The sequence below is a fragment of the Gopherus flavomarginatus genome, chromosome 6 (genome assembly GCF_025201925.1).
Source record: "Gopherus flavomarginatus isolate rGopFla2 chromosome 6, rGopFla2.mat.asm, whole genome shotgun sequence".
Taxonomy (NCBI): Eukaryota; Metazoa; Chordata; order Testudines; family Testudinidae; genus Gopherus; species Gopherus flavomarginatus.
Genome location: NC_066622.1, coordinates 121,184,327 through 121,209,239, shown reverse-complemented (window position 1 = coordinate 121,209,239; position 24,913 = coordinate 121,184,327). Strand labels below are relative to the sequence as shown.

At 39.7% G+C, this 24,913-nt stretch overlaps 1 protein-coding gene across 13 annotated transcripts in view; it reads left to right on the top strand.

Moving 5' to 3' along the window:
* TACC2 (transforming acidic coiled-coil containing protein 2) overlaps positions 1-22,297 on the top strand; it is a 235,694-nt gene extending 213,397 nt beyond the window's left edge. For 7 of the 13 annotated variants that reach the window (XM_050958914.1, XM_050958913.1, XM_050958906.1 and 4 more), the window contains 6 exons: positions 496-572; positions 5,022-5,065; positions 14,631-14,791; positions 15,418-15,524; positions 17,057-17,177; positions 20,965-21,544. In XM_050958914.1, the coding sequence (XP_050814871.1) occupies positions 496-572; positions 5,022-5,065; positions 14,631-14,791; positions 15,418-15,524; positions 17,057-17,177; positions 20,965-21,030 (576 nt within the window). In that variant the 3' untranslated portion in view covers positions 21,031-21,544. Of the gene's footprint in view, positions 1-495; positions 573-5,021; positions 5,066-14,630; positions 14,792-15,417; positions 15,525-17,056; positions 17,178-20,964 lie in introns of all 13 variants that reach the window. The other 6 variants (XM_050958917.1, XM_050958908.1, XM_050958916.1 and 3 more) reach the window with 2 other exon arrangements.
* The last annotated feature ends 2,616 nt before the right edge of the window (positions 22,298-24,913 follow it).

Genomic DNA, 24,913 nt, shown 5'->3' with positions numbered 1-24,913 from the left:
CCCTGGCTCCCCACTCGCCGCATTCGTGCTCTGCTGCTCCCAGGAGTGTGAGTCACTGCCCCTCCCGCAGCAGGATAAGGGCCTCGTGCCCCAGCGGCTCACACTCCTGGGAGCTGCAGAACCCGAGCGCGGTGAGGTGGGGAGCTAGGGGGCCCGCCTGCCGCCGGTCTGGAGTCCTGGCCACCAGCCCCGCTCAGCCTCTGCCGGCCTGAGGTTGCATTCACTCAGCCGGCTGCGTGCTGAGTGGGGCCAGCGGCCAGGACGCCAGCTGGCAGCCATGTGCCAGGCAAAATCGGCTCGCAGGCTAAAGGTGGCACACATGCCATAGGTTGCCAACTTCTCCTCTAGTATCAGCATTGAATATTAAATTTAAAAAGCAGTTATGTAACCCATTAAAATATAATTTAGTTCTAGTATCTAGCTACCTAGCTGTCTTAATGAATTCCTTGGATTTACCTAATTTTGTTACAACCTGTTTCCTCTTTCTCTGTATAGACTGTGGCCAAAGAAAGAGAAGTATCTGAGTGGAAAGACAAATATGAAGAAAGCCGAAGGGAAGTGATGGAGATGAGGTGAGGCAGTCATTGATAAGATTAGTTGAATCTTTCTTCTTATGAATATCCACAAACAAACTGGGATTTGCACAAATGTATTAGTTATTAAAAAAAATTCAGTATTTATTTGGACTACACACTTTGGACTGATCCTAACTCATTTTCTGTTAGTTTTTGTTATTCACTGCTTTTGAAATTTACCCCTGCTCAGATAGACATAAGGCCAAATCATCACTTTAACCACATAAAATCCTCAAAATAGTGAGCGTTAAGAGGTGTTGGTGCATTTGATCTTAGGCTGGTTCTCTGCCCAAGGGTAAACGTTCCCCTATTCGGGCTATGTTGTTTAGTTGTCATTAGTCAGATAGATAACATGGTATTGTTTCTGTTCTCTGACTGAATGTATGCACCTGCACTTTTTTGTAGGAATATTCACACTGGTAAATTTAATAGCATTTGTGCCAGTAAAATTCAAGTGTATGAATGTTTGCAGAAGGTGAAAACAAAAAGAGCACGAACAGAACAGGCAAAGCAGATTCATTTACACATCCAAGTGACTATTGGCAAAGAAGTTTTTGGCAGTATTCACCCAACTCTTGAGGTCATTTTAAAGTTGTACATAGAAGAAAGATCAGCTTGATTTTGTTTTTTGGGTCTGTTTCTGCCATTCCAAGGGATGATGGTGAACTGTAGCTTCTCTCTGAAAGACACTATATTTTGATATATTGAATGGTATTGCTCAAAGGATCAGTATTGTTTTTCCCCTTTGCTGAAATTTTGGTCTTGGTACCAGATGTGTACCAAATGATTGTTTTCCTTATTATTGGTATCATCGCATAAATAGGTTGTACAAGACCAAGTGAGACACAGAATGAGCTGGTCTGTCTCACCGAGCTGGGCCTGAGAATATGATTAATAGGAAAAGAAACCTGATAACAGATATTATAGAGGGTTGTAGTAGAGCGGCGCCGGGGCTCAACCCTCCTTGCGGGCGGAGGGGAGCCACACCGGCCCACCGCGCTCCGTCAACTTGGGGCCCGTCCCTTGCTGCGGGGTGGAGTGAACCCACAACAGTTAGCAAGTGGCCCAGGCCCTTAGGCAGGGCGGGGCAACACACAGTCTACGCTCAGGCCTTTCAGCAGGGCTGAGCGACAAGGTATCAGTATATATATATAAGCTCAGGACCTTAGGCAGGGCGGGGCAACACACACAGTCTATGCTCAGGCCTTTCAGCGGGGCTGAGCGACAAGGTATCAGTATATATATATAAGCCCAGGCCCTCGGGCAGGGCGGGGCAACACGCACAGTCTAGGCTCGGGCCTCATGAGCGGGGCTGAGCACAGGGGAACAGTATGTAAGTACGCCCAGGCCCTCGGGCAGGGCGGGGCAACACGCACAGTCTAGGCTCAGGCCTCATGAGCAGGGTTGAGCACAGGGGAACAGTATATAGCCTCCACAGGTCAGGGGAGGCCGGAGTCTGCCACCCTTGAAGGGGTGGCAGGGGGAACGCAGGCCCACCCACTCCACTGCGTTCCAGCCCGGGGCCCTAGTAGCAGTCAACACCGCTAGCGGTCAGTGGGGGATCCTGACCGAAACACACTGCCATCGGCTCAGGTGAGTCTGCAGCCTGACTGGGGTCAGCTGCCCCCGGGCCACTTTCAACCTTCCCCTCACTGGATACATGCCCTCTGCCAGCGTAGTCCGGGGGGTCCCAGATCATGGGTTCCTCAGGGTGTCCGGCATCGGGAGGTCCAGTCCACTCGTTGGGATATCAAGTGTTGGGAGGTCCGGTCCACTCCTTGGGGTACCGGGCGTCGGGAGGTCCAGACAGCTCCTCCACAGGCCGAGCGTCGGACCGCTCAGTCGGCTCCTCTGAGTACTGGCCCCAAGGGAGGTCAGGCCAGTACCCCTCCGGGTACCGGGCATGGGGTAGGCCGGCCCAGCAGGAGCTCGGGCCCTAGCATCTGCCTTCTCTGGCAGCCTCCTCCTAACTGAGCGCTGGAGCCGGGCTTTTGTACTTCTGGTCCCGCCCCCTGACTTCCGGGGGGCGGGGACAGGCGGGACGGGCCTTGGACTTCCTGTCCTGCCCCTTGACTTCCGGGGGGTGGGGACAGGCAGCGGGGCCTCCACTCGTGGCCGCACCTTCTCTGACCTATGTCCCTCAGGAACGTGGGGGAGTGGGGCCCCCTCGCTACAAGGGTCTTTAAGGTTTTTAATTTTTTCATGTATTTTTAATTTTTTATCTTGTAAATAAGAGTCCTATTTCAGGCCTATTTTTTTAGTCACTCCTCTAAGGAGCAAACTGCCACAACCACATCTGAGGCTTTACAGGGGGAGGGGGTGGTTCTTAAAAACTTTTCTTGCAAAGACATTGCATAAACAAGCATTTGAAAGCAAAAATTTAAGGGTCATTTCAAATATTGATCTATATTTACAACTCCTGCTGCTATCAAGCAGGGTTGTATGGATGGATCAAGGATAATAACATAATAGTGGATAGAATTGGGGAGCTAATTATACACTGCAAAATGTGGACTGAATTTTAGGAAAATGTTTTTTTGACATTAGATCTTCTGGGGTCGTGAAATAGTCTCACAAGGTTCACCTTGCACTTTTAAATCTAGACAGGGCAAAACACTAGAACATTTTCTGTAGCAAACAGTCCTGCTGTGGCAAAGAAATGGACAGCATGGTGTCCTGACTTTCTATTTCTAACTTGTATTGGCTAGTCTAGACTGGGAAATTACATTGTGTTAGCACATAGTGTCTAACAATAAGTTTGATGCCATAACTCCTCAGGTTCCCGTTCTAACAGCATGTAATTTCCTAGGGTATACAGAGCTGTTAAAAACTTGATGTGTCTCTAAAATTTTTCCTAGTGTAGCTATTGAACTCTTCTGTGGATGCTAATAGAGCCCTTCCTTTCAACAGAAAATCCCTACAGCTAACTTTGTTTTTAAATTTAAATTGCCTTTTTACAGCAAAATTAATGCTTTGAGAGCAGCCTCAGCGACTCTGAGCAAATCTGCAGGTGGATACTAAGAGCTGTGCAGTTCTTGCCAAAGCTCTGCCCTACTTTTCCACAAATAGCACAGCACGTGACTGTGCATTTCCTGGTTCCAGTCCTGCAAAGAGCTCTACAACCTGGATCATTACTTGAATGTGGAATCTCACTGAGGTCAACATGACTTCCCAGCTGGCTTTTCTGACCCCTCAACAGAACTGGGGCTAAAAGAGGCAGCATTGGGCCAGTGTTCATTAAGGGTGGACTTTACATTAATTGCTAGAGTCACTTTTAACTTGGGTTTCACTTTGTTTTTGTTTAAGTGGAGAGGTTATAAATAACTCATTGTATTTTGGGGGGTTATCCCATCACTTCCCCATTTGTTATCAACTTTTGGACTTAAGCTTTCTCCCACCCCAGAATGCAACCCTATTTGCAAAACACTTTTCCAAAATGCAGCAATTAAATTCGACTTTACAGAACACAAACAAAAAAATGTAAAAGGGATATTTTGAATACGCACTTCAGGTGAGCTAAACACATGGTTATTTTGTTTTGATAGACAGTCATATGTGGCTCATCATTCAAAGAACAGCTATGGCTAGTCTCATTTCATTAGCTTGATTTGGCTCTGGGAAGCAGTGGATCAGCTTTTCAAATCACTTTTAATCTGCTTATTTTGGTTAACCTCTTTTCAAGAAGAAAATTCAAAGCAGGATGTGACTGTATTATTTAAAATACGGCCTAAGCATGAAATTATCATTTTGCTGATTGTTTTACAGAAATTGCACAAAATTAGGGCAATCATGTGCTGCATGATTGACTATTTTGGGTGATTTTTTCAGTCTTAAAAACTGAATTAAATGTCCTTTACTTTGTATTTGATGTGTATAGGATTGGATAGCTATCTTTAAAATGAGGGCCTCTCAACTTTTTCCTAACCAACCTAACTTTTCTGTGAAGTTTAAAGTAAAAATAAACACAAGCCAATCAAAAGAGAGAAAGGAAAAAAAGGAAGAAAATTGTCTCTCTCCCCCCTACCCCACACACACTGACATGAATCAAACTTTCCATGGCTCCAGATCCTAAATGAAAATATGACTCTCGATATAATTCATGGTTGGTGAAGTACTTTAGGATTATTGTGAATAAAAGAAGCTGTATCTACTCTCTTCCTTTTATATTCAAATGGCAAATTAAAAAATTAGAATCAGCATTTGAACTGCTTGGTTGTATTGAATTTATTGCTCGGTTATTTTTGTTTCATAGAGTCAATAATAATGCAACAGCCTCAAACAAAATAGTACAAGGGATTATATAGCCCCTAAGTGTGTGTGAAGTGGATCTGTATTGTATTTTGCCATGATATAAAAGTGCAGCTATTTAATAGTCTTGTTATCCAAGTAAGCACTTAGCAACTATAACATTTGCAAACACAGCTTTTCTTTTCATTTCTTTTATAGGAAAATAGTTTCAGAATATGAGAAGACGATTGCGCAGATGATAGGTAGGTGTTACTGCTATGGAATATGCTTTTGTAGACTCTGAAGAGAGCACAGAAATATGTGTATGGCTGGGGGCCTAATTCTGACCTTGGATACACCTGTTGAACTCCTGTGGACGTTCATGGGAATTTCTGAGGGCAGAATTAAATGCTGCTAGTTTAAGCTGAAAAATAAGTACTCCATTCTGTGGATACTATAATCTGAAGCATTCGAGATTGTTCCAGATTTCTCACCAAAAGCAAGCTATTCCATAGAAAACATGTCCAGAATGCACAACTATTTTGGCTGAGTTTCAAGAATATCTCTCACGGAAAGGCATTTGTGTCATTTAACTTACTCTTAACAGACACACACAACTTTTTTCTTAACTACCAGTACCAAAACTTGGTTCTTCACAGCAACAGAGGCCATCTTTTGTAGGTACATTTATTCCAGCAAAAACGTGAATTAACTCCACTCTCAGATTAGAGATCACTAGGGGCCAAACCCTGAGTGACTTACTGAAGTTAAGGGGCTTTGAGAGTATAAATTATGAGAGGATCTATGCCTAGAAAAGCTGGGAAATATTTGTTCACAAAATGTCTTGCAAATAAAAGATCACTTACAAAGTTTCTCAAAAACAGAAATTGCAAGACTCCTGGACTCTGCTGGCATTTTAGGCCTAGCTCAAAAGGCCTTGTTTTAAAAAGGCTTCTTTGGAGGACCTCCTAACCCTTATTATTTTCAGATTCTGGCTTTTTTGTTATAGAAGGTTCTCAGTTTGCGAGGGGGGCAGAGTGACTAGTGTTGTGTCCAGCAGGATGCTTCATTTGGAGCTTTGTCTCCGAGGGCCAGGAAAGGTAGGCCGATCAGAGATAAACTTATATCTATTTCTTTTGGAATGTGAGCTTCAGAAGGGAGATCAGCTCAGACTAATGACTTCATCAAAGAGAGGGGAAAGTGGCTGTATTGTAATGTGCTCAGAGGATTTCTACTGTTTTTTACAATATAACATTATTTATAGCAGAGAATGGTCATGGGAAGTACCCAGTAAAGCTCTATATGTGTGGCATGTAATGTGTATGTGCCTCTATGTTACAAATTGACTGATAATGAGAAAAGTTTTCATAACATCTACTAGAGTATTATCATTGACATTTATAAATGTCATTGTGTTACCCTCTGTTGAAACTGGCACTTTCCATTTTTTGTGTATCGTACTGCATGACACCAAATGTTTTGGTTATTTTTTCTCATTTCTTCTACACTAATATCACTAAAATTAGAGTAATATTTTCATAATGTTGGCACTTCCCCACATACACTGCCTAGATCTATGGGCTGGATGTTGTGGAAGGAGTCAGTGAGTAAGAAGCTCAGAAGATGAGTTAAGCGTATTTCATTTAAACCAGTGAATTATAAGAGACTTGCTTGTTTTTGCCCAAAGCAAAATGACAATAATAATAATGATTAATAATTTGACTATTTTTGCACCGACAGATCTCAACTTCTTTTCATGCAAACAGTAGAACCGTAGGGAGATATATTCCCTCCCCTGCAGATGACTTATTTCATTCACTGCAGCATTGTGCATCTCTTGCTATTCAGGTGAAAAATGTAAATAAGCATTGCATAAGTGACTTCAGAATAAGGTCTTTAACTCCTCTTCCTGAGAGTGCTGACCTAACTTCTCTTACCCTTTCGAATTTAAGAGCTTTAAATCCCCATTTAATTTGGATGCCTTCGCCTGGTGCCCTGCCATTTTTAATGCACATTTTATAATAGCAGAAAACACGTTGGGCTGAATTCTCCACTATTTTATACTAGATTTATGCTGGTTTGTCTCCAATGAAGTTGGTAGACAACAGCATAAAACTTGCTCAATGCGGTGGAGAATCAGGCCCTAGAGTCTTCATAATGTGACTTGGCTGATTTCTTATACAATCTGAAATTGTTACCTGTGTTTCACGTCCAAGATTCATATATCCCAGGACTGAGTTGGCTTTTCCCTGTGTCAAATGTTTTCGTCCAGTATCCCAGATAGGTCTTCTTTTTAGGGTTTTGCAGCACGTAGCCAGGGAGGCTGAGGATATATTTCCATTTTTTATGTTCAAGTACTTAAGTCTGTATTCAGCCTCCACACAGAAACGAACGGCCACAACAGGAACTTAGAAAGTTCTTCAGTCTCACCTGGCCATACATTTGGTCAGATACTACAGCTATCCTTGTCTTCCAAGCCAGTTTGAATAGTTCACCATCAAAATATTCTTTTTCGGTTACTACTATTTCAAGTTCTACTTTTAAGCTATTTAGTGCACTTTATTTTATACCTGTTGGAGGGGACTATTTATTTCCACTTACACAGTGATTTCAGTGTGACATAATTTTTGTTCAGAGCTGTGCAAAGGGACCTTGGTCCGTGACTATGGTTCCTAGGCAGCATGGTGGTAATAATAATAACAACAATTATTATATTATGATTATTATATAAATTAATGATGCAAGAATGTACAGCACAGGAATTTTATAGAAAAGGGACGCTGTAGGTAGTAGCAAATGGGTGCCCATTACAGATGACTTACTTTAAACTGCACACACAGTTTTTCAGATTGCAGCTTACTATGTTGTTAACACCTTTAGCCTTGCCTGAAGCTGAGCATTCAGTGTTCGAGATTTATAAATAAAATATAATTTAATAGCTTTACATCTCAGTCAAAGCTGCTCCTATCTATTTATTTTATAACTAGCCTGTTAAGGCACCCATGACTAGGATGCCTGAGCTCCTTCCACTGATACACTGCCAATTTTATATCATGTAATGTTTGATGAATGAAAATTACTATCAGTGAAATAGTGTCACCAAGGAGTAAATTCTAAGGAACTTCAGCTGTTTTCTTTATCATTATTTCCAACAAATGAAGAATAATTAAAATTTCTGGTCTCTGATCACAGAGCAAACGGTAAGATCCTTATAGTTTGAATTCATACAAGTTGATGATGCTTGTTAAACGGTGTCTAATTGTGTCAAAACAGGATCTGTAGCAGATATTTAGAAGTATGGCTCTAAATTATGTTATTAATTTTGAATCATGATGAGCTCACTTAATTGAATAAGGAATAGGGTCATTTAGCATGTAGAAAAAAAGCTGATTAGCAATATACTATACCTGTACTCATGAAGAGTCAGGTGTGCATTCTTGTTGCAAGCAATGCTGCCTTAATGATAAATCAAAAGAAGGAAAATCGTGTACTTCAACATGAGTACACTCACCTGAATTGTTTCTATTTATGACTGAACCCTTGATCTCTTTATAAAACCATCTACTAGAAGTCGACTTAATTGCAACTGAACCTATTTCTCTAATCCCTTTGAAGGAATATTCAATTAGGTCAATAGATCCTAACAGAGCTTTTCTAGAATGTCTTGTCTCTCTAATAGGGATTTTACCATTGACTTCAATGGGAGCAGATCCTAAATTCGCTAGTTTATACATGTAGGGACAAATATTGCTCTATTTAACTCATCCAAGAAGTTTCATTCTGTGATCTGTATTTTGTGGGTGAGAGCATTGTAGCTGTCAATACATAGCTCCATACCCAACTAGTGCCTTTTTGCATGTATGTCTTTGTTTCCTTTTTCATTAAATTAATTGCAGTTTGCCTCAGCACCTATTGCATGTTTGTACACATGCGCGTGTGCGCACATGCACTCTTAGCATGTTCTGTTCATGAGACGCTCAAAGAGTGGACTAGTAACAGCATTGCAGATCAGGAATGGGGTGCATCAGCTGAACCGTGTAAGAAAGTTTACACTGCCCTTGTTTTCACTGTGTTGGGCTCAAGTCAATTCTCCATTATAAAATTCACCGTTCGGCTGTACTTAAGTGGTAACTTGTCCTGGCCCTTTGTAGAAGGATGCATTTCACCAATGGTCCTTTACTTTCATGAGCATCATATTCATCTATAATTTTTTCCTGAAAGGTCCATTTTGTGGTTACTTTTCACCATTGCAATGGAAATGTATTTGTAATTTTTCTCTCCAGAAACATATTCTTATATGTCAAAGTTAAAAGATGTTTTTAAAAATGTCATTATAAAAACAAAAGAATTTTATGCTTTCTGCATTACAGGTTGTTGAGCATTAATTTATTTCTGCTTTCCTAACAAATTCCCTGATTTTCTATTTTGCTTCCATTTTTTTTTGCTTCTTGCTATTTGCTTGCAAAACAAACAAACAGGCAAACCTGGTAAGTAATGCTTTTCACCAACTTTGACATATTGCTTTTTTTTTTTTTTTTGCTTTTATTCTTTGTATTTGCCTCATCCCCATTAAATAATGCAAATATTAACAGAGATTGAAAATAGGTTTGAAAGATATTGGGTAATATCTTTCTTTTGCTAGTATCTGTTTTTCTCTGGTTCTTTCAATAAAAATATCATTTTTAAGACTAAAGGAGGATTTTCTTATTTGTGAATTGTGGACAGTATGTTCAAGTGATGGGGAAGTCATTTTAAGTAAGGAATTATTTCAGCTTGTCTATAAATATTTATTTATAATTGTCTAACTAGGATTTTGCTGGCACTTTATTAGTTTCACAGTACTACTGAGCAAGGAAGTCACTGAATTTAAGTGATAGAAAATATCTTTTATGTCTTCCAATCTCACCCCAGGCCACGCTGGATTAGTGTCCATAGTGTATATTCACACTTTGTCCAATCTTGTTTAAAATATCTCAAGCAATGTGGCTTTCAACATTTCCTTTAGGATACTGTTCTTAAGTTTCCTAGAGCCTGCGGTCAGGAAGCTTTGTCCTGATAGTCTACATTTTCCTTATAATTTTATCCAATACTGCCTTGTACCACCTAAATAATTCCTCTTCTTCTTTGGGATCTAAGTTTGGGACCTGGCCAGATGAAGGCATGACAGGGACAGCATGCAAGACATGAAGGAGATGAAGTGAACACCAAATGTCACTCTCTTCTAATCTCCACTGGCCAACTAAAGGGGGGAGGGAGTGGTGATCAGCTTTGGCGGGAGCTGGTCCAGCCCTTCTTGATATAGGGAAAGTTCTCAAGATTCAAGGAGGTGGAAGGAAAGGAGCTTCTTTTATGAATGTGAAGAGGTGTGTCACCGTGTGTGGTGAATTCTTTACAGCGCAGATTGCCCTAGAAATGGAAGAAGGGAGTCACTGAAATATCATAAGGATTAGTGTAATTGCTGACACTGAAAAAGGAAAAAAAAATTTCTTGCGTGTACATGAAGGGTTCGAGCCTGCAAACAGTTCCACACATATGGATCCTTATTCCTGCATGGAATCATGAGGTGAGATTTGGTGCAGGAAAATGGGCCTGTATCTGCAGATCTGTTTCAGGATCAGGGCCTTAAGTGGCATGTGATCCTTAAAAAAACAAAACAAATAAAAACTAACATTATGATGGGACTTCAGCAGAAGACTCCTGAGAAGACTAGGAAAATAAATGAGGGATGAAAAATGGAACTGGTTCCCCCTTTATTCCCTTGTGCCTATAGATAGTCACAGCATTTCTTTTAGAGATCGCAGTTGAAACAAGTACTTAGAATTCCTTAACAGTGTTTTCTAAAATATTATTAAAGGGAAACTCTGAAAAGTGACATGGTGTTGTAGAGTTCAGTGTTTCTCAATGGTTTCTCCTTATCAGATGTGTACAGTTTAGAAATGAAAGAATGTTATTTTAGTTCCCATGCTAGCTCACTCACCGTGAGAACCACTCTGGTTTTGCATCTCATACATCACCCGTAATAAAAAAATGTTTTCAGGCCAAATTATGCCCTCAGCCACACTTGTTTAATGCCAGTGCTGTCAGTGAGTTTGCACAAATGTGCTGATTGGAACTTTGAAAACCATTTTCAGTTGATGGACAAGATGGAAAACCAGCTCATTTTCTCTCAACTGCATTGGCTCAGCAGGGCTAACAAAATAAGCAGTAGAAACCTCTGAATACCCAGGTGGAGCAGATGATCCGAGTATGAGAGTGCCATTTCTATGTCGTCATGTTTCCAAGTTGAACTGCACTTCAAAAAGTTAATTTCAAACTACAGCCTCAATTCAAATTAAAAATTGAACTCTGTGTCATATCTGAGAACACAATAGGGCTAAATGGTTTGTGTAAAAAACACATTGGAAAGTTGCAAGAGAACTTGTTACCTCATCTAAACTTCCATAACAGATTTAAGAAAACAGTATAAAATTATCTTTCACAGTTGTGTTTTCTTTACTATGTGTAACTATTCAGAATGGACTGTGAAATATGGAACGTTGGAATTGTAGCTTGTGGTATGAAAAGTGAAGCATTTAATAAACAGAATTTCAGAGCTTTCCTTCTATATTTGCGAAGAGGTGCCAGTTTATCTCTTGAGTCATCACCTGGAGAAAAGAGCGGTGGAATATTTTGTATAGAATCAGGCTCTTCCCTGACTTCATTCCTGGTTTTGAAGTTACAGAGATGAGAAGATCAAAAAAGATGCTGTTATATTTGACTCCTATGTTTATCATAGAGCTGAACTTAGAAAATATAAATCTGGTGCCAAGTTTCCTGACTTGCATTGGCCTACAATACACAGCAAAATCATTTCTCAGTTCTACATAAACTGAAGGCCTAATTTCTCAAGAGTAATTAAATGAAGCCAGCAGTTTGTATTGAATTAATCACTATGCCAGGAGGCATTAAGATTGAGCATTACAAATAATGTATGCCACATATCAATATCATCCGGAAAGTTAATTTATTTACGGCTAGCTCCTCTTTGGTGCAAAAAGGGAGAATCCAGCCTCTCTTTCTTTAATGTGAACAACTGAGTTCAAAGCTATATAAATCACCAGTGTCAAGATATGATCACATTTGTTTCTCACGTCAAAAAATAAAACCTACTATAACTAGAGAAATTATACTGAGCACAGGATTATGTCTCTGTATAATGCCTTTTCTGGATTCAATACAAACACTTCACTATTATTACAAGCTATACAGCAGAGTATCATAAAAGCTACAGGTAATAGTCATTCAGGGTACATCTACACTATCGGATTGTTCTGATTTTAAATGAACTGGTTTTGTAAAACAGATTGTATAAAGTCGAGTGCACGCGGCCACACTAAGCACATTAATTCGGTTGTGTGCGTCCATGTGTCATAACATTTTTTCCCGGATCTGGACCTTAGCGTCCAAAATATGGGTGTTAGCATGAAAACCTCCAAGCTTAGTTACCAGCTTGGACCTGGTAAAGCTGCCACCAGCCAGGAATTATACAGTGCCTAGCTCACTGTGGTCTCCCCAAAACCTTCCCTGGGGGACCCCCAGACTCAGATGCCTTGAGTCCTGCAACAAAGGGAAATAACCCCCCCCTTGTTTCCTGGTTACTTCCTCCCAGGCTCCCCTCCCTGGATGACCCTAGGAGATTCCCTGCTTCCAGTCCTGGAAACACAAGTACCGATAGATCTAATCTCTCCCCCCTCACCCAGAGGGTATGCAAAGTCAGGCTTAGTAACTCTAACACAAAGAGATTTTCCCCCTGACTTCTTCCTCCCACCAATTCTCTGGTGAGCTGCAGACTCAATTCCCTGGAGTCCCCACTAAAGAAAAACTCCAACAGGTCTTAAAAAGAAAGCTTTATAAAAAGAAAGAAAAATACATTAAAAATAGTCTCTGTATAAGGTGGAAATATACAGGGTTAATTGCTTAAGAAAAAAAAGTGAATAAACAGCTTTATCCAAAAAGAATACAATTCAAAACACTCCAGCAACTACACACATGTAAATACAAAAAAAACAATATAACCCTATTGTCTTACTGTCTTTGTACTTACAACTTGGAAACAGAAGATTAGAAAGCTGGAGATAGAGAAATCACTCTCAGAGCCGAGAGGGCACAGACACAAGACAAAGGACAAAGAACTCACACCCAAAACTTCCCTCCACCCAGATTTGAAAAAGTCCTGTTTCCTGATTGGTCCTCTGGTCAGGTGTTTCAGGTTACTGGTGTTACCCCTTTACAGGTAAAAGAACATTAACCCTTAGCTATCTGTTTATGACACCATGGTCCGAGGCTAGCGTCAATTTCTGGAGCATTGCACTGTGGGTAGCTATCCCGTAGCTATCCCATAGTTCCCACAGTCTCCCCCGCCCCTTGGAATTCTGGGTTGAGATCCCAGTGCCTGATGGGGCAAAAATCATTGTCGCGGGTGGTTCTGGGTAAATGTCGTCAGTCATTCCTTCCTCCGGGAAAGCAACGGCAGACAATCATTTTGCGCCCTTTTTCACTGGATTGCCCTGGCAGACGCCATAGCACAGCAACCATGGAGTCCTTTCAGCTTTTTTTTTTTTTTTTTTACTGTCACCGTATGTGTACTGGATGCCACTGACAAAGGCAATACTGCAGCGCTACACAGCAGCATTCATTTGCCTTTGCATGACAGCAGAGATGGTTATCAGTCGTTCTGTACCATCTGCTGCTGTCATGGGTGCCCCTGGCTGAGGTCGGCTGGGGGCGCAAAGACAAAAATGGGAATGACCCCCCGGGTCATTCCCTCCTTTATGGTATCTAAAAATAGTGTCAGTCCTGCCTAGAATATGGGGCAACTGTACTAGAGAACCAATGTGTCAGAGAACCAGAGAGCACAGCCGCTCCGTGTCAGATCCTGCAGAAATGATGAGCTGCATGGCATTCTAGGGGGTGCCCCTGCAGCAACCCCACCCATTGCTTCCCTCCTCCCCAAACCTTCCTGGGCTACCGTGGCAGTGTTTTTTACCCTTTTCTTTCACGGCGGGGGAATGGGGTACATTGACGAGCTATACCCTGAACCACCCTGGACAATGTGTTTGACCCTACAGTCATTGGGAGCTCAGCCAAGAATGCAAATACTTTTCGGAGACTGCTGGGGACTGTGGGATAGCTGGAGTCCTCAGTCTCCCCCCCCTCCCTCCATGAGCGTCCATTTGATTCTTTGGCTTTCCGTTATGCTTGTCACGCAGCTCTGTGCTGTGGACTCTGTATCATGGCCTGGAGATTTTTTTCAAATGCTTTGGCATTTCGTCTTCTGTAACAGAGCTCTGATAGAACAGATTTGTCTCCCCATACAGTGATCAGATCCAGTATCTCCCGTACCGTCCACGCTGGAGCTCTTTTTGGATTTGGGACTGCATGGCCACCCGTGCTGATCAGAGCTCCACGCTGGGCAAACAGGAGGTGCAATTCAAAAATTCGCAGGGCTTTTCCTGTTTACCTGGCCACTGCATCCGAGTTCGGATTGCTGTCCAGAGCGGTCACAATGGTGCACTGTGAGATACCGCCCGGAGGCCAATACCGTCGATTTGCAGCCACACTAACCCTAATCTGATATGGTAATACCGATTTTAGCGCTACTCCTCTCATTGGGGAGGATTTAAAGAAACCGATTTAAAGAGCCCTTTATATCGATATAAAGGGCCTCATTGTGTGGATGGGTACAGTGTTAAATCGGTTTAACACTGCTAAAATCGGTTTAAACGCGTAGTGTAGACCAGGCCTCAGTGTTCTTAACATAACCCATTCTATACTCTTGCTTTTTTACAGAGGATGAACAGAGAGAGAAATCTGTCTCCCATCATACTGTCCAGCAGCTAATAGTGGAGAAGGAACAAGCTTTGGCAGACCTGAACTCTGTGGAGAAATCACTGGCAGACCTTTTTAGGAGATATGAGAAAATGAAAGAGGTTCTGGAGGGATTTCGGAAAGTAAGTCACAGTTAAAGATAGTGCGGTTTAAACTCTTCTCCTTCCAAAAAACTAAAGAAACTCTCTTATAGGTATATACAATATTGCTTACCTTTAGCTACTGTCATTGTTTTGCGTCTTTTGTCCAAGTTACAAATTGACATTAGATTGTAATGGGGGAGCAGGGGGGTGTATGTATGTGTTTATGCTTGATTATGAGGGAATAGCTCCAGAAGTATCAGAGTATTATTGAAGAACAACTTCGTATATGCTACAGAGCAACTGCAGTATATATTGTGATAATGGTGATTTGAATTATCTATTTATTAAGAGATGGCTCACGCGTAGCTAGCATTCTGCCTATAAGTTCTTCTGATTGAGGACCATGTCTTCTTATAAGTTTGTACAGGGCTTAGGGCTGTGGGGATCCCAAACCTGTAAAACAAATAATTTCACTCAAGTACAACATACGAAGTGCAGTATTATAACATTTTGGCTCATAAAATATTGCCTCAGATGATGATGTGTGTGTGTGTGTAGCAATATATTTCTACAAGAGTTTAAATCCTGTAATTTCACCAGCACAGACTGAAAACTGTCACCTTGTTTACTGATATGTCACTGACACTTCAATCTGCTCATTTAAGAATGAAGAAGTGTTAAAGAAATGTGCACAGGAGTATTTATCACGAGTAAAGAAAGAGGAGCAGAGGTACCAAGCACTCAAAGTTCATGCTGAAGAAAAACTGGACAGGTAATTGCTTGAGTATTTACCTTTTCAGGTGTTTAGATTACAGGAACATCCTCAATAGAGAGGCCTAATATTTTATAACTTGCAGCACTGTATGCCTCTATTTTACCTTACTAAGTACATGTTCATCTGAGAGGGGAAGGGCCTGGGCTAATAAATCACCAATAGCTTTTCTTTATTTTTTTCTGTGGGGAAGGGGGGCAAATCCTTGGCCACAAGTGAGCACTAATCACCAACACTATGCTAACTGGTCGCTGAGATCAAGGCAAAACCAGCTGGCAAACTATAATGGTGCTCTGTGAAATGGACTACATGAAGGGCCTCCTCCTAAGACAGACAGCTTCAGAGGGTTTCTTTGCTAGTTTGGTAAGATCAAGTAAGGGCATGGCTACACTTGCAGATGTAGAGCGTTTTGAGTTAAACCAGCCTTCGTACAGCGCTGTAGTCTGTCCACACTGACAGCGCACTGGCGTGGCCACATTAGCAGCTCTTGCAACAGCCACAGAGAGCAGTCCAAGTGGCTGCAATGTGCTTTTCAAATGAGGGGGGTGGGGTGAGTGTGACAGGGAGTACGTTATGTGTATGTAGGGGGAGAGAGAGTGGGTTTTTGGGGGGCTGAGAGCATGTCAACATGTTGTCTTGTAAGTTCAGACAGCAGCAGATCTGCGGCCACCCCCCCCCCCCCCCCCCCGCACCACACACACAGCATTTCACAGTAATGGTTGCTTTGTCTCGGAGCAGATAAGCATGCCGGCTGTCAAATGGAGCTTTCAAAGGGCATATCCAAAACAATAACAAGAGTGGCCACTTGACGTAAGGGGATTATGGGACATTTCCGGAGGCTGATCGGAGTGCAGTAATGCAACACCTCATTCACACTGACACTGGGGCACTCCAGTGGGGCGCAACGAATGTTATTCTACTCTCTGAGGTGGAGTACCAGAAGCGCTCTAGCCATGGAGTCAGCCTTGCCAGTGTGGATGGGTTGTGAGCTAGTGCGCCCGGGGCTCCTTTAATGTGCTGTAACTCGCAAGTATAGCCAAGCTCTAAGTGTTCCTAGTGCCCACTTGCGTTTAAGTCTTATGATCATTATCTGAACTAAGACACACATGAGATATTTCCAAAATGTTAACACTAAAATTGATCTGCGTTGAAAATGAAGTGACATTTGGGTTCACTTCTCCAGTGCTCTCCCAACTTTGTCTAGTCCATGGAAATCAGAGATGGTCATGGTCAGAGGCTTATAAAGAGCTTCAAGTGAAATCAGTTTTGTGGCACTAGAACAGTTAACTCTGCATGAAACAGTTGATAAAAAGAGCTTCACAGTCTCTATTTAAGGGAGGCCTGGAGTAATGAGACAGAAATATCTTCTTATCTTAGTGAAAGGTGGCTGTAAAGTTTCAAGGGTACATTCAAAGTGGTGCCCAGCAACTGCCCATCCAGATTCATCCGCCACATATATTTTAGCTGTTGTTAGCCTTAGTCCTCTCCTTTGCAAGAATTAACATTCACCAGAGCAACCTGTATTTCTATAGAGCCAATGCTGAAATTGCACAAGTCCGAGGCAAGGCTCAACAAGAACAAGCAGCATATCAGGCCAGTCTCCGTAAAGAGCAGCTGAAAGTGGATGCATTGGAAAGAACACTGGAACAAAAGGTAATTTAAGCATTTCTGTACTAAAACTCAGTTACAGTGATGCAGTTTGCCAGCATCAGTTGCTCTAAAACAGTGTTTCCCAAACTTTTTTGGCCACGGAACACTTTTTAGCCTATTATGGAACACTTATAACATGATTTTGTAGTCTTCTTTCATTTTCAAATTAAAAAATTGCATTATTTATGCTCAAATATATTTTATTTTATAAAACAAAGCAAAAATACAAATTTAAAATAACTTGAATTAACAATTTCTAACTGGAAAGCATGTATAAAGTAGTACAAAAATCAAGTGCAAGAGTCAAAATTAAAAACGGTGTTCTACTTTAAAAAACCTGTTTTTATATATACACAAACACCAAACAAATTAGATTTTTACTAGGAATATCTATTTTTATAAACAGAAATACAGATTTGGATTTAATGGGATTGGTGTTTCTGCGTTTCTGTCACAAATTCACTTATTATTAGGGATAATGATGGAAAATTGAATCCTCGTGTCAGGCACAGCATCAAGTCTATTCCTATATTTGATTTCTGTTGCAGTATAGTACGAAAATCCCATCTCACACAAATAAGTTGTAGCAAAAGGAAGGATCACTTGAACTGCACATTTAGCCACACTAGAGTACTCTTCTATTAGCCTGCTCCAAAAATTATTCAGCGGAAGATCCTTAAACTTTTGTTTCAAATCAGAGTCAGAAATTAAGTCAATTAAGCTTTCATAATCATGCGCAGTAAAGCCAACTGGTTTGGCTGTAATTACAAACGGATTTCGAACCCAAGCATTATCATCAGTAGTTGTAGGAAAATATTCTAATAAAGAGGCCTGCAAGTCACGTAAGTGCTGTAAAATGGTGCTGGAAGCTTCTTCATGGACTGTAGAATTTATTTCAGTCAGAAATTCATGTACTGTAGGGAAGCAGTCAAAGTTATTCTGTTCTACAGAAGATGCCCAGAACTCCAGTTTCTTTTTTAACAACGAAATTTTATCCATTGTAGTAAAAATGGTCACATTCATTCCTTGCAGCGACAGATTAATTTTATTTAATTTTGCAAAAATATCTGCAAGATACGCAAGTCTCATTAGCCATGAGGAATTTGTCATACAGTCATTAAATTTTCATCCTGAATTATCTGAAGTGAAGAATACCAGTAGTTCACTACGAAGCTCAAAAAGCCTCACAAGCACTTTCCCTCTGGATAGCCACCTCACTTCTGTATGTAAAAGAAGCGTTTTGTGCTGACTACCTATTTCCTCACACAAAATTTTAAATAACCTGGATTGAAGTGGTTGAGATTTGACAACATTGATAATTTGTGCTGCTTCATCGAGCATGATTTGCAGATATGCTGGTATTTTTTTTAACTGCAAGTGCCTGTCTGTGTAGAATACAATGACTCTTAGTGCTTTCTGGTGCCACACTTACGATTCGCGTTACAGCTGCCTTCATCTTTCCAATCATTGCCCGAGCATCGTCAGTACATACATCAATATATTTTTCCCAACTAATTTCATGCTTTCTGATAAAATTTTTGATGCGGTTGAATATTTCTTCTCTAGTCATGTTGCTTTGCAGAGATTCACATAAGAGCAGATCCTCTTCAATAATATTATTAAATCTATATCGGACAAATACTGGTAGCCCAGCAAGTCCTGAAACGTCAGTGGACTCATCTAGCTGCAATGAATACTCATGGCAAATTAGCTCTTTTTCTATGTCATCGGCAAGATCTTTAATATGGCATGCAACAGTATTATTTGACAACTGTACAGCATCGATTTTTTACCAGACTGCTCGCTCAACCTGCACGTTATAATATCTTTCGTGCAAGGCTTGATAAGTGTTTCCCCAATAGTGTGAGCTTCTCTGGCAAGTGCTATACAGTAACTTACCTGATAAGATGCCTCCGTTGCACTTTTGTTGTCTGTTTTGGCAATTTTAATCATCAAAAGTTTACAATTTCCAAGCGAGTCACGCTGCCTCTTGAAAAAACGTATATTTTTGTCTTTGTATTCAGCATGCTTGGTTTCCAAATGCCTACGAAGTTTAGCAGGAGCCAGTGAACTGTTTGCTAGTATTTTGTTGCACACGACGCACTGCGCATCAGGAACATCTTTATTTCCAACACACGTAAAACTGAAAGACAAATAACTTTCATCATACTTTTGTTTCTGTCTTTTAACACCTGCTTCTTCTTGTTTTTTGATATACTTAGGTAGAAATTCTTTCACCTTGGATAACTCACTAGTACTAACAGATTTTTCGGCAACAAAAGACTGCGATTGTTGATCCTCACTTTGAAGTGTCACAATATTTTGCTCTTTTATTTCAGCCACAGTTGGAGTACCAGAAGAACTTGCTTTTCGTTGCAAAGTCCTTCTTTTAGCCACAAATCCATGGTGATTAGGTTTAGTAACAATATTTAGAAATACTGATTTTTGTCAAATTTTGTTTGTCACAAATATTTATATTGTTTTGCGCGAAGCTAGTTTAGTTGTGCTTATCGCACACATGGTAAAGACCCACAGGTTTGAACGTGCTGAGTGAATATGTTATATTCAACATGGCATAAAGAGAATGGTGTGTGCATACCACTGCAGTTCACACAGCCTCAAGCGGAAGAGGTACGATGTCACTAACTGAAACATGCCCGAAAGGGGTAGACGTCAACATGCTTGCATGCCGCATTCTCTTTACACCATGATATTCAATATGAGATCTATCAATAACTGGAAAAAGAGTTTTATGTTAATTATAGTCATTCAAAAAGAGTTGTAAACTACACTTCAAATATGCCAAATTTAAAATAAAAAAAAATTAAAGACCCTTTTTTTTTTTAATTACGATTCTTTCATGGAACACCTATTCACATTGTGCGGAACACCACTGTTCCTCAGAACACAGTCTGGGAAACACTGCTCTAAAGTAATGCAGTTAACCTGTCTGAAAAAATTTAGAATCACAAAAAATGACCCCCTGATGATGATGATTTGCAGGCTAAATCAGAGAGAGAAAATTGTGTGTATCATACATGCTTCATTATAAAATGCACTGTGTTATATGCTGACTTACAAATTGTGTATTTTCCTGTAAGTCTTTGATTAAACAATATCCATTTCCTTTTCACTGATAGGTTTTTTAATGCACAGGAATTGTGGTTAATTTTTAGAATGTTAATTTTTTTTATTTGTTTGATATTTCCTTTGTTTTTAAATCATGTACTTGCACCAGCTTTTATTCTTTTTTAAAGTCACGCATATTTATTGGGATTTACAGAACTAGCAATGTCACAGTTATTAGCTGTCTGTCAGCTAGGACCCCTAGCTACTTTTCAGAGAAGAACCGTGCTTTGGCAGTGTTGCCAGACCATATGGGGATGCGGAAGTAACAGAGGCTGAAGGCTGGTCTACACTACCACAGTAAATCAATCTATGTTATGCTACTTCAGTTATGTGAAGACTGCAGTATGCATTTACTGCAGTATCTTCACTGCGCTGTGTCGACGGGAGACACTCTCCTGCGAACTTCCCTTACGCTTCTCAGGGAGGTGAAGTACGCAAATCAATGTGAGAGCGCTCTCCCAGACCCGCTAAATTGACACTGCTGTATTGATTGCAGTGCTATTCATTTCTATCTTTCTTTTGTTATTTGTGGTGAAAAAGATTTTTTTTCCTAAAATCACATAATAATAAATGCAAAAGATGCCTTATGTTTATATTTGTTTAAATGTTTATATTTTAAAAGATATTTTTGCACTGTTAATTTGTTTTGTTTGTGTTTTAGAATAAAGAGATAGAAGAATTAACGAAGATTTGTGATGAACTCATTGCCAAAATGGGGAAAAGCTAACTTTTAACCAAATTTCTGGACTTCAATATTGAGTGCAATATGACCATTGGCACACTGATGTCCATATATTGATGTGGACAGGTTGTATTTTCACTTTTTCGTATGCACTACTGTATTTTCTTTCTAAATAAAGTTGATTTAATTGTATGCAGTACTAAGATGACTATCAGAATTTCTTGCTATCGTTTGCATTTTCATAGTATATTTCATAGCAAGTTGATCTCAAAGTTCCTGTATCAGGGAGATGGTCAAGTTCTCTAATAAATTACAAGTCGCTGATCCTAGCCTTCCCTTCGTACATGAGTTCCCATGTTGGATGTCTTTTGGATTTAATATAAACATGTATTACTTGCATGGGGACTCTTGCCTTAAGGAGTGTAAACTTGATCTGCATTTGCTGATTTGTAAAATAAAATGAAAAATGAAAAAAAAATGCATGTCTCAAATAAAATTCTCTATTGTAAATAAATTTTTTTGTTCAAACTTGAAAATAAGCATGATCTTATTTACTTGGTGCTTTCTTTACATGTAATGCCAGAAATGTGCCATTTCTGCTCAAGCAATACACATATGAGTAGCTTTACTCACTTGAGCAGTGCCATTGTATTTAATGGGACTGCTCACAAGAGTAAAGTTACTCAGGTACATAAGTATTTTCAGATTTGGGCCCTGTAGACATGTACACATGGCCTTAATTCTACAAGGTGCTGAGCGCTCTGATCCTGACGCAGCAAAGCGCTTTCACAGGTGTGTAATGGGACTATTCATATGAGTAACATGTTGCAGGATTCATTTTTATGAGATGGCTTCTATTAAGTATATTTAGGGTAAGTAGTGAATACATTTTCTTCCTGATATTACTTTAAGAATTTGCCCTATAGAAATGGACAAGTACATCTGGTTAGAAGTATAACCAGAATTAGCCAGATAAGTAGCATTCTGCACACCTCTTCATCCTCTAAGTCATCCTCTATAGAGGATTAGATATGTAAGACAAGCATTAGGACTTTAATGACAGACAAACTGCTTTCTTTGTCTAATGGTACATCTCTTGGATATCCATGATGAAGACTATCTTCAGCCTGGTTCTTCTCAGCTTGCTTTTTGTAGTCAAAAGTAAGTAATTTCAGTCAATTCTATTTATGGTCTCTGATATCAGACACATGCAAAGAGTGCAGCATCTTTGTCATTAATCTTTTCCAGACTTGGTTTTCCAGTGGATTTGTGTGCTATAAAATTAGTTTGTTTATGTGGATAACAGGGCAGAATTTTATCTAACACAATTATTAGATTTTAATGCATGTTTCCCAGTGGACAGTGAGAGCACCTTCTTGTTTTTGCATGTTTTAATTCAGTTGTTTAAAGTGCTTATCAAATTTATGCTTACCTTTAAAACTACCGTACAGTTTATACTATGTATCAGCACTGGGAGGAATGAGTCTTAATATTTCAAATGAATGAATACTTTGGGAGAAAATTAGCCCTGGTACCATAGTGACAGGTAGGTGTTTATAGATCTGGGGTGTGTATTCTATTCACAGTACTGTAAACTGAAGAAGACCGAGATGAAAAAATACATTATACTTTCTGCTTGTTTTAGTGGAATTCGTTTCCTAACTGTACAAAAAAGTGTGATGCCAATTACAGTACATTAAATAATCTTAGATGTCTTATTACATGCAAAATACCAAGACTAAAGCAATATATGGATTGTATGCCTTTAAAAGCAACCTTAAGATCCAAATCTGAGAAATAAAACTTAACTGGATTTTGAAAAATCCTTTGACACATTGTAAGTTAAAAGTTCAGTGTAACTAAATTAGCCATTTTCATTGTTTGCTTCAGATAGAAATAAAACCAAGAAACTGAACAGTTGCTTTTAAAATATCTTAACAAGCTCAGGAGCGATACCTATATAAAGTAATTTTTCTTAATGACAGGCGAAGCACTGCAATGTTATACTTGTGTAGGTTCTAGTGATGAAGAATGTAACAGACAAGGCACTCAACAATGTCCAGGGCTCTCAGATGCATGTGCAGTCATCAGAGGACAAGCAAGTAAGTAGTTACAAAATTGTAATAAAAAAGTATCAAATGTATTAATTTCTGTTAAGAGATACCTGTGAGAATTAAATTACCAATATGGTAGAAGAGGCTAGTCGTGAGCTGAGAAAATATAAGTAGAAACATGTTTTTTTTTTAAGTTCTGTTAATAAATCTTAACTCTTATAATTTATGGATTAGCAGAAATGTAACAGATAGTAATATAGGTAGCTATTAAATTCTTCTTATTAATGCTCTATAATAATGCACCATATAGATGTGCAGTATTGTAGATGAGATAAAATAACAAGTGTTGGAATTAATTAATTTATGCTTATAAACTCATACTTATAAAAATGCCATAGCATCAGAATGATTGCTTCTTATGATGCTAGTCTCTTCATTACGTTTGGTCACTGGATATTTAGATTCATGTTAATACAACAGTGAAACAAGTAGGCAAATTTGAACCTCTTGATATGTTTTGGATTAAATGTGGCTCTGTTGTAGGTGGTGTGATGAAGTCCTGTTCATTCAAATCGTTCTGTGAACGGGCAAGAAGGGATGGATCCAAAGCACCTGGAGTGAGCGTTCATTGTTGTTATTCAAACAACTGTAATGCCAAAAGCCGGGGTTCAAGAAACGCCATCTCCATAAGCCACTTATCGCTCCTTGTCTCTGCAGCGTTGTGGCATCTGCTGTTTAACTTGAAGTGAAAAAACAACAAAACTCCAGTAAACCAACGCTACAAGGCTGCCTTTTTAGAATAAATGACTAACCAGTCCTAAGAATGTTGCTCATGTATAATACAACAATTAGTGGAGGTTAGAAATATCTGAAAGGGAGTAGTTCAGTCTGGCATGTAAAGATGGAGGCTCAGAGGGAAATGTACAGTGACGGATAAAGATTAAGTCATGGCGTAAGCAAACCTCCCTCTCCTGTCCCCTCTTTGGCCTAAGGAGCTTCTAGGGATAATATATAATATTCCAATGGAGCATACACATCATTACAGAATTTTTATACATGAATGTGATATGATACCTAGGAAAAAAAAACTACCGCCTTAGCTGCAAGTAGCAGCCTTGTAGCATGGTAAAGATGGATTTACTTGTTTGAAATGCTTTTGAATTGTTGGCATAAGTAAATTAAAAAAAACCTGAAATGTTCAAAAAGAAGTAATTGAAAAATTGAATCAACCATAATGTATCTAACAGTCCTTCAAAGAAGGTTCAACATCGTTAACATTAATCAATCAAAACAAAGTGGGGGTGGGGGAGAGGGAATAATGTATGTAAAGATTCTACATTATGAATATTTTCTGTAGACCAAGGTTACAATCTGAGAACCTTGCTATAAAACAGCAAAACAACATTAATCTGCAAAATGGTTTTCTACTGGTGGGCTTCCTTCCAAAAGATCAACTTACTGTATCGCTAGATTTAAGGATAGTGGAGTTAATCCCAGTGTCCTAGCCAAATTATATCTTGAGTAATTACATGCTGCTTATCTAAATGGCCTCTGCAACTTCAACTGGATATAGTATTCTTTGCTTCCTGTCCTAAATGTATGTATTTTAATAGTGTGTGGAGTGATCCCTGTATATAGAGCCTGATTCTCCTCTCATTGACTTCAGTGGAGAACAGGATTAAGACTATAATAATTTGTGTATTAGTTTGCTTGTCCAGTAAAGCATAAAGCACTTTGGGATCCTTCAAGATGAAAGGCACTAAATAAACAGCAGGCATTAGTAGTAGTGCAATGATTGTGTGCGCCATAGCAACCTAAATATCTAATCTATCCATCATGTGTACATTTTAATAATATAATATTTTTTATAATAT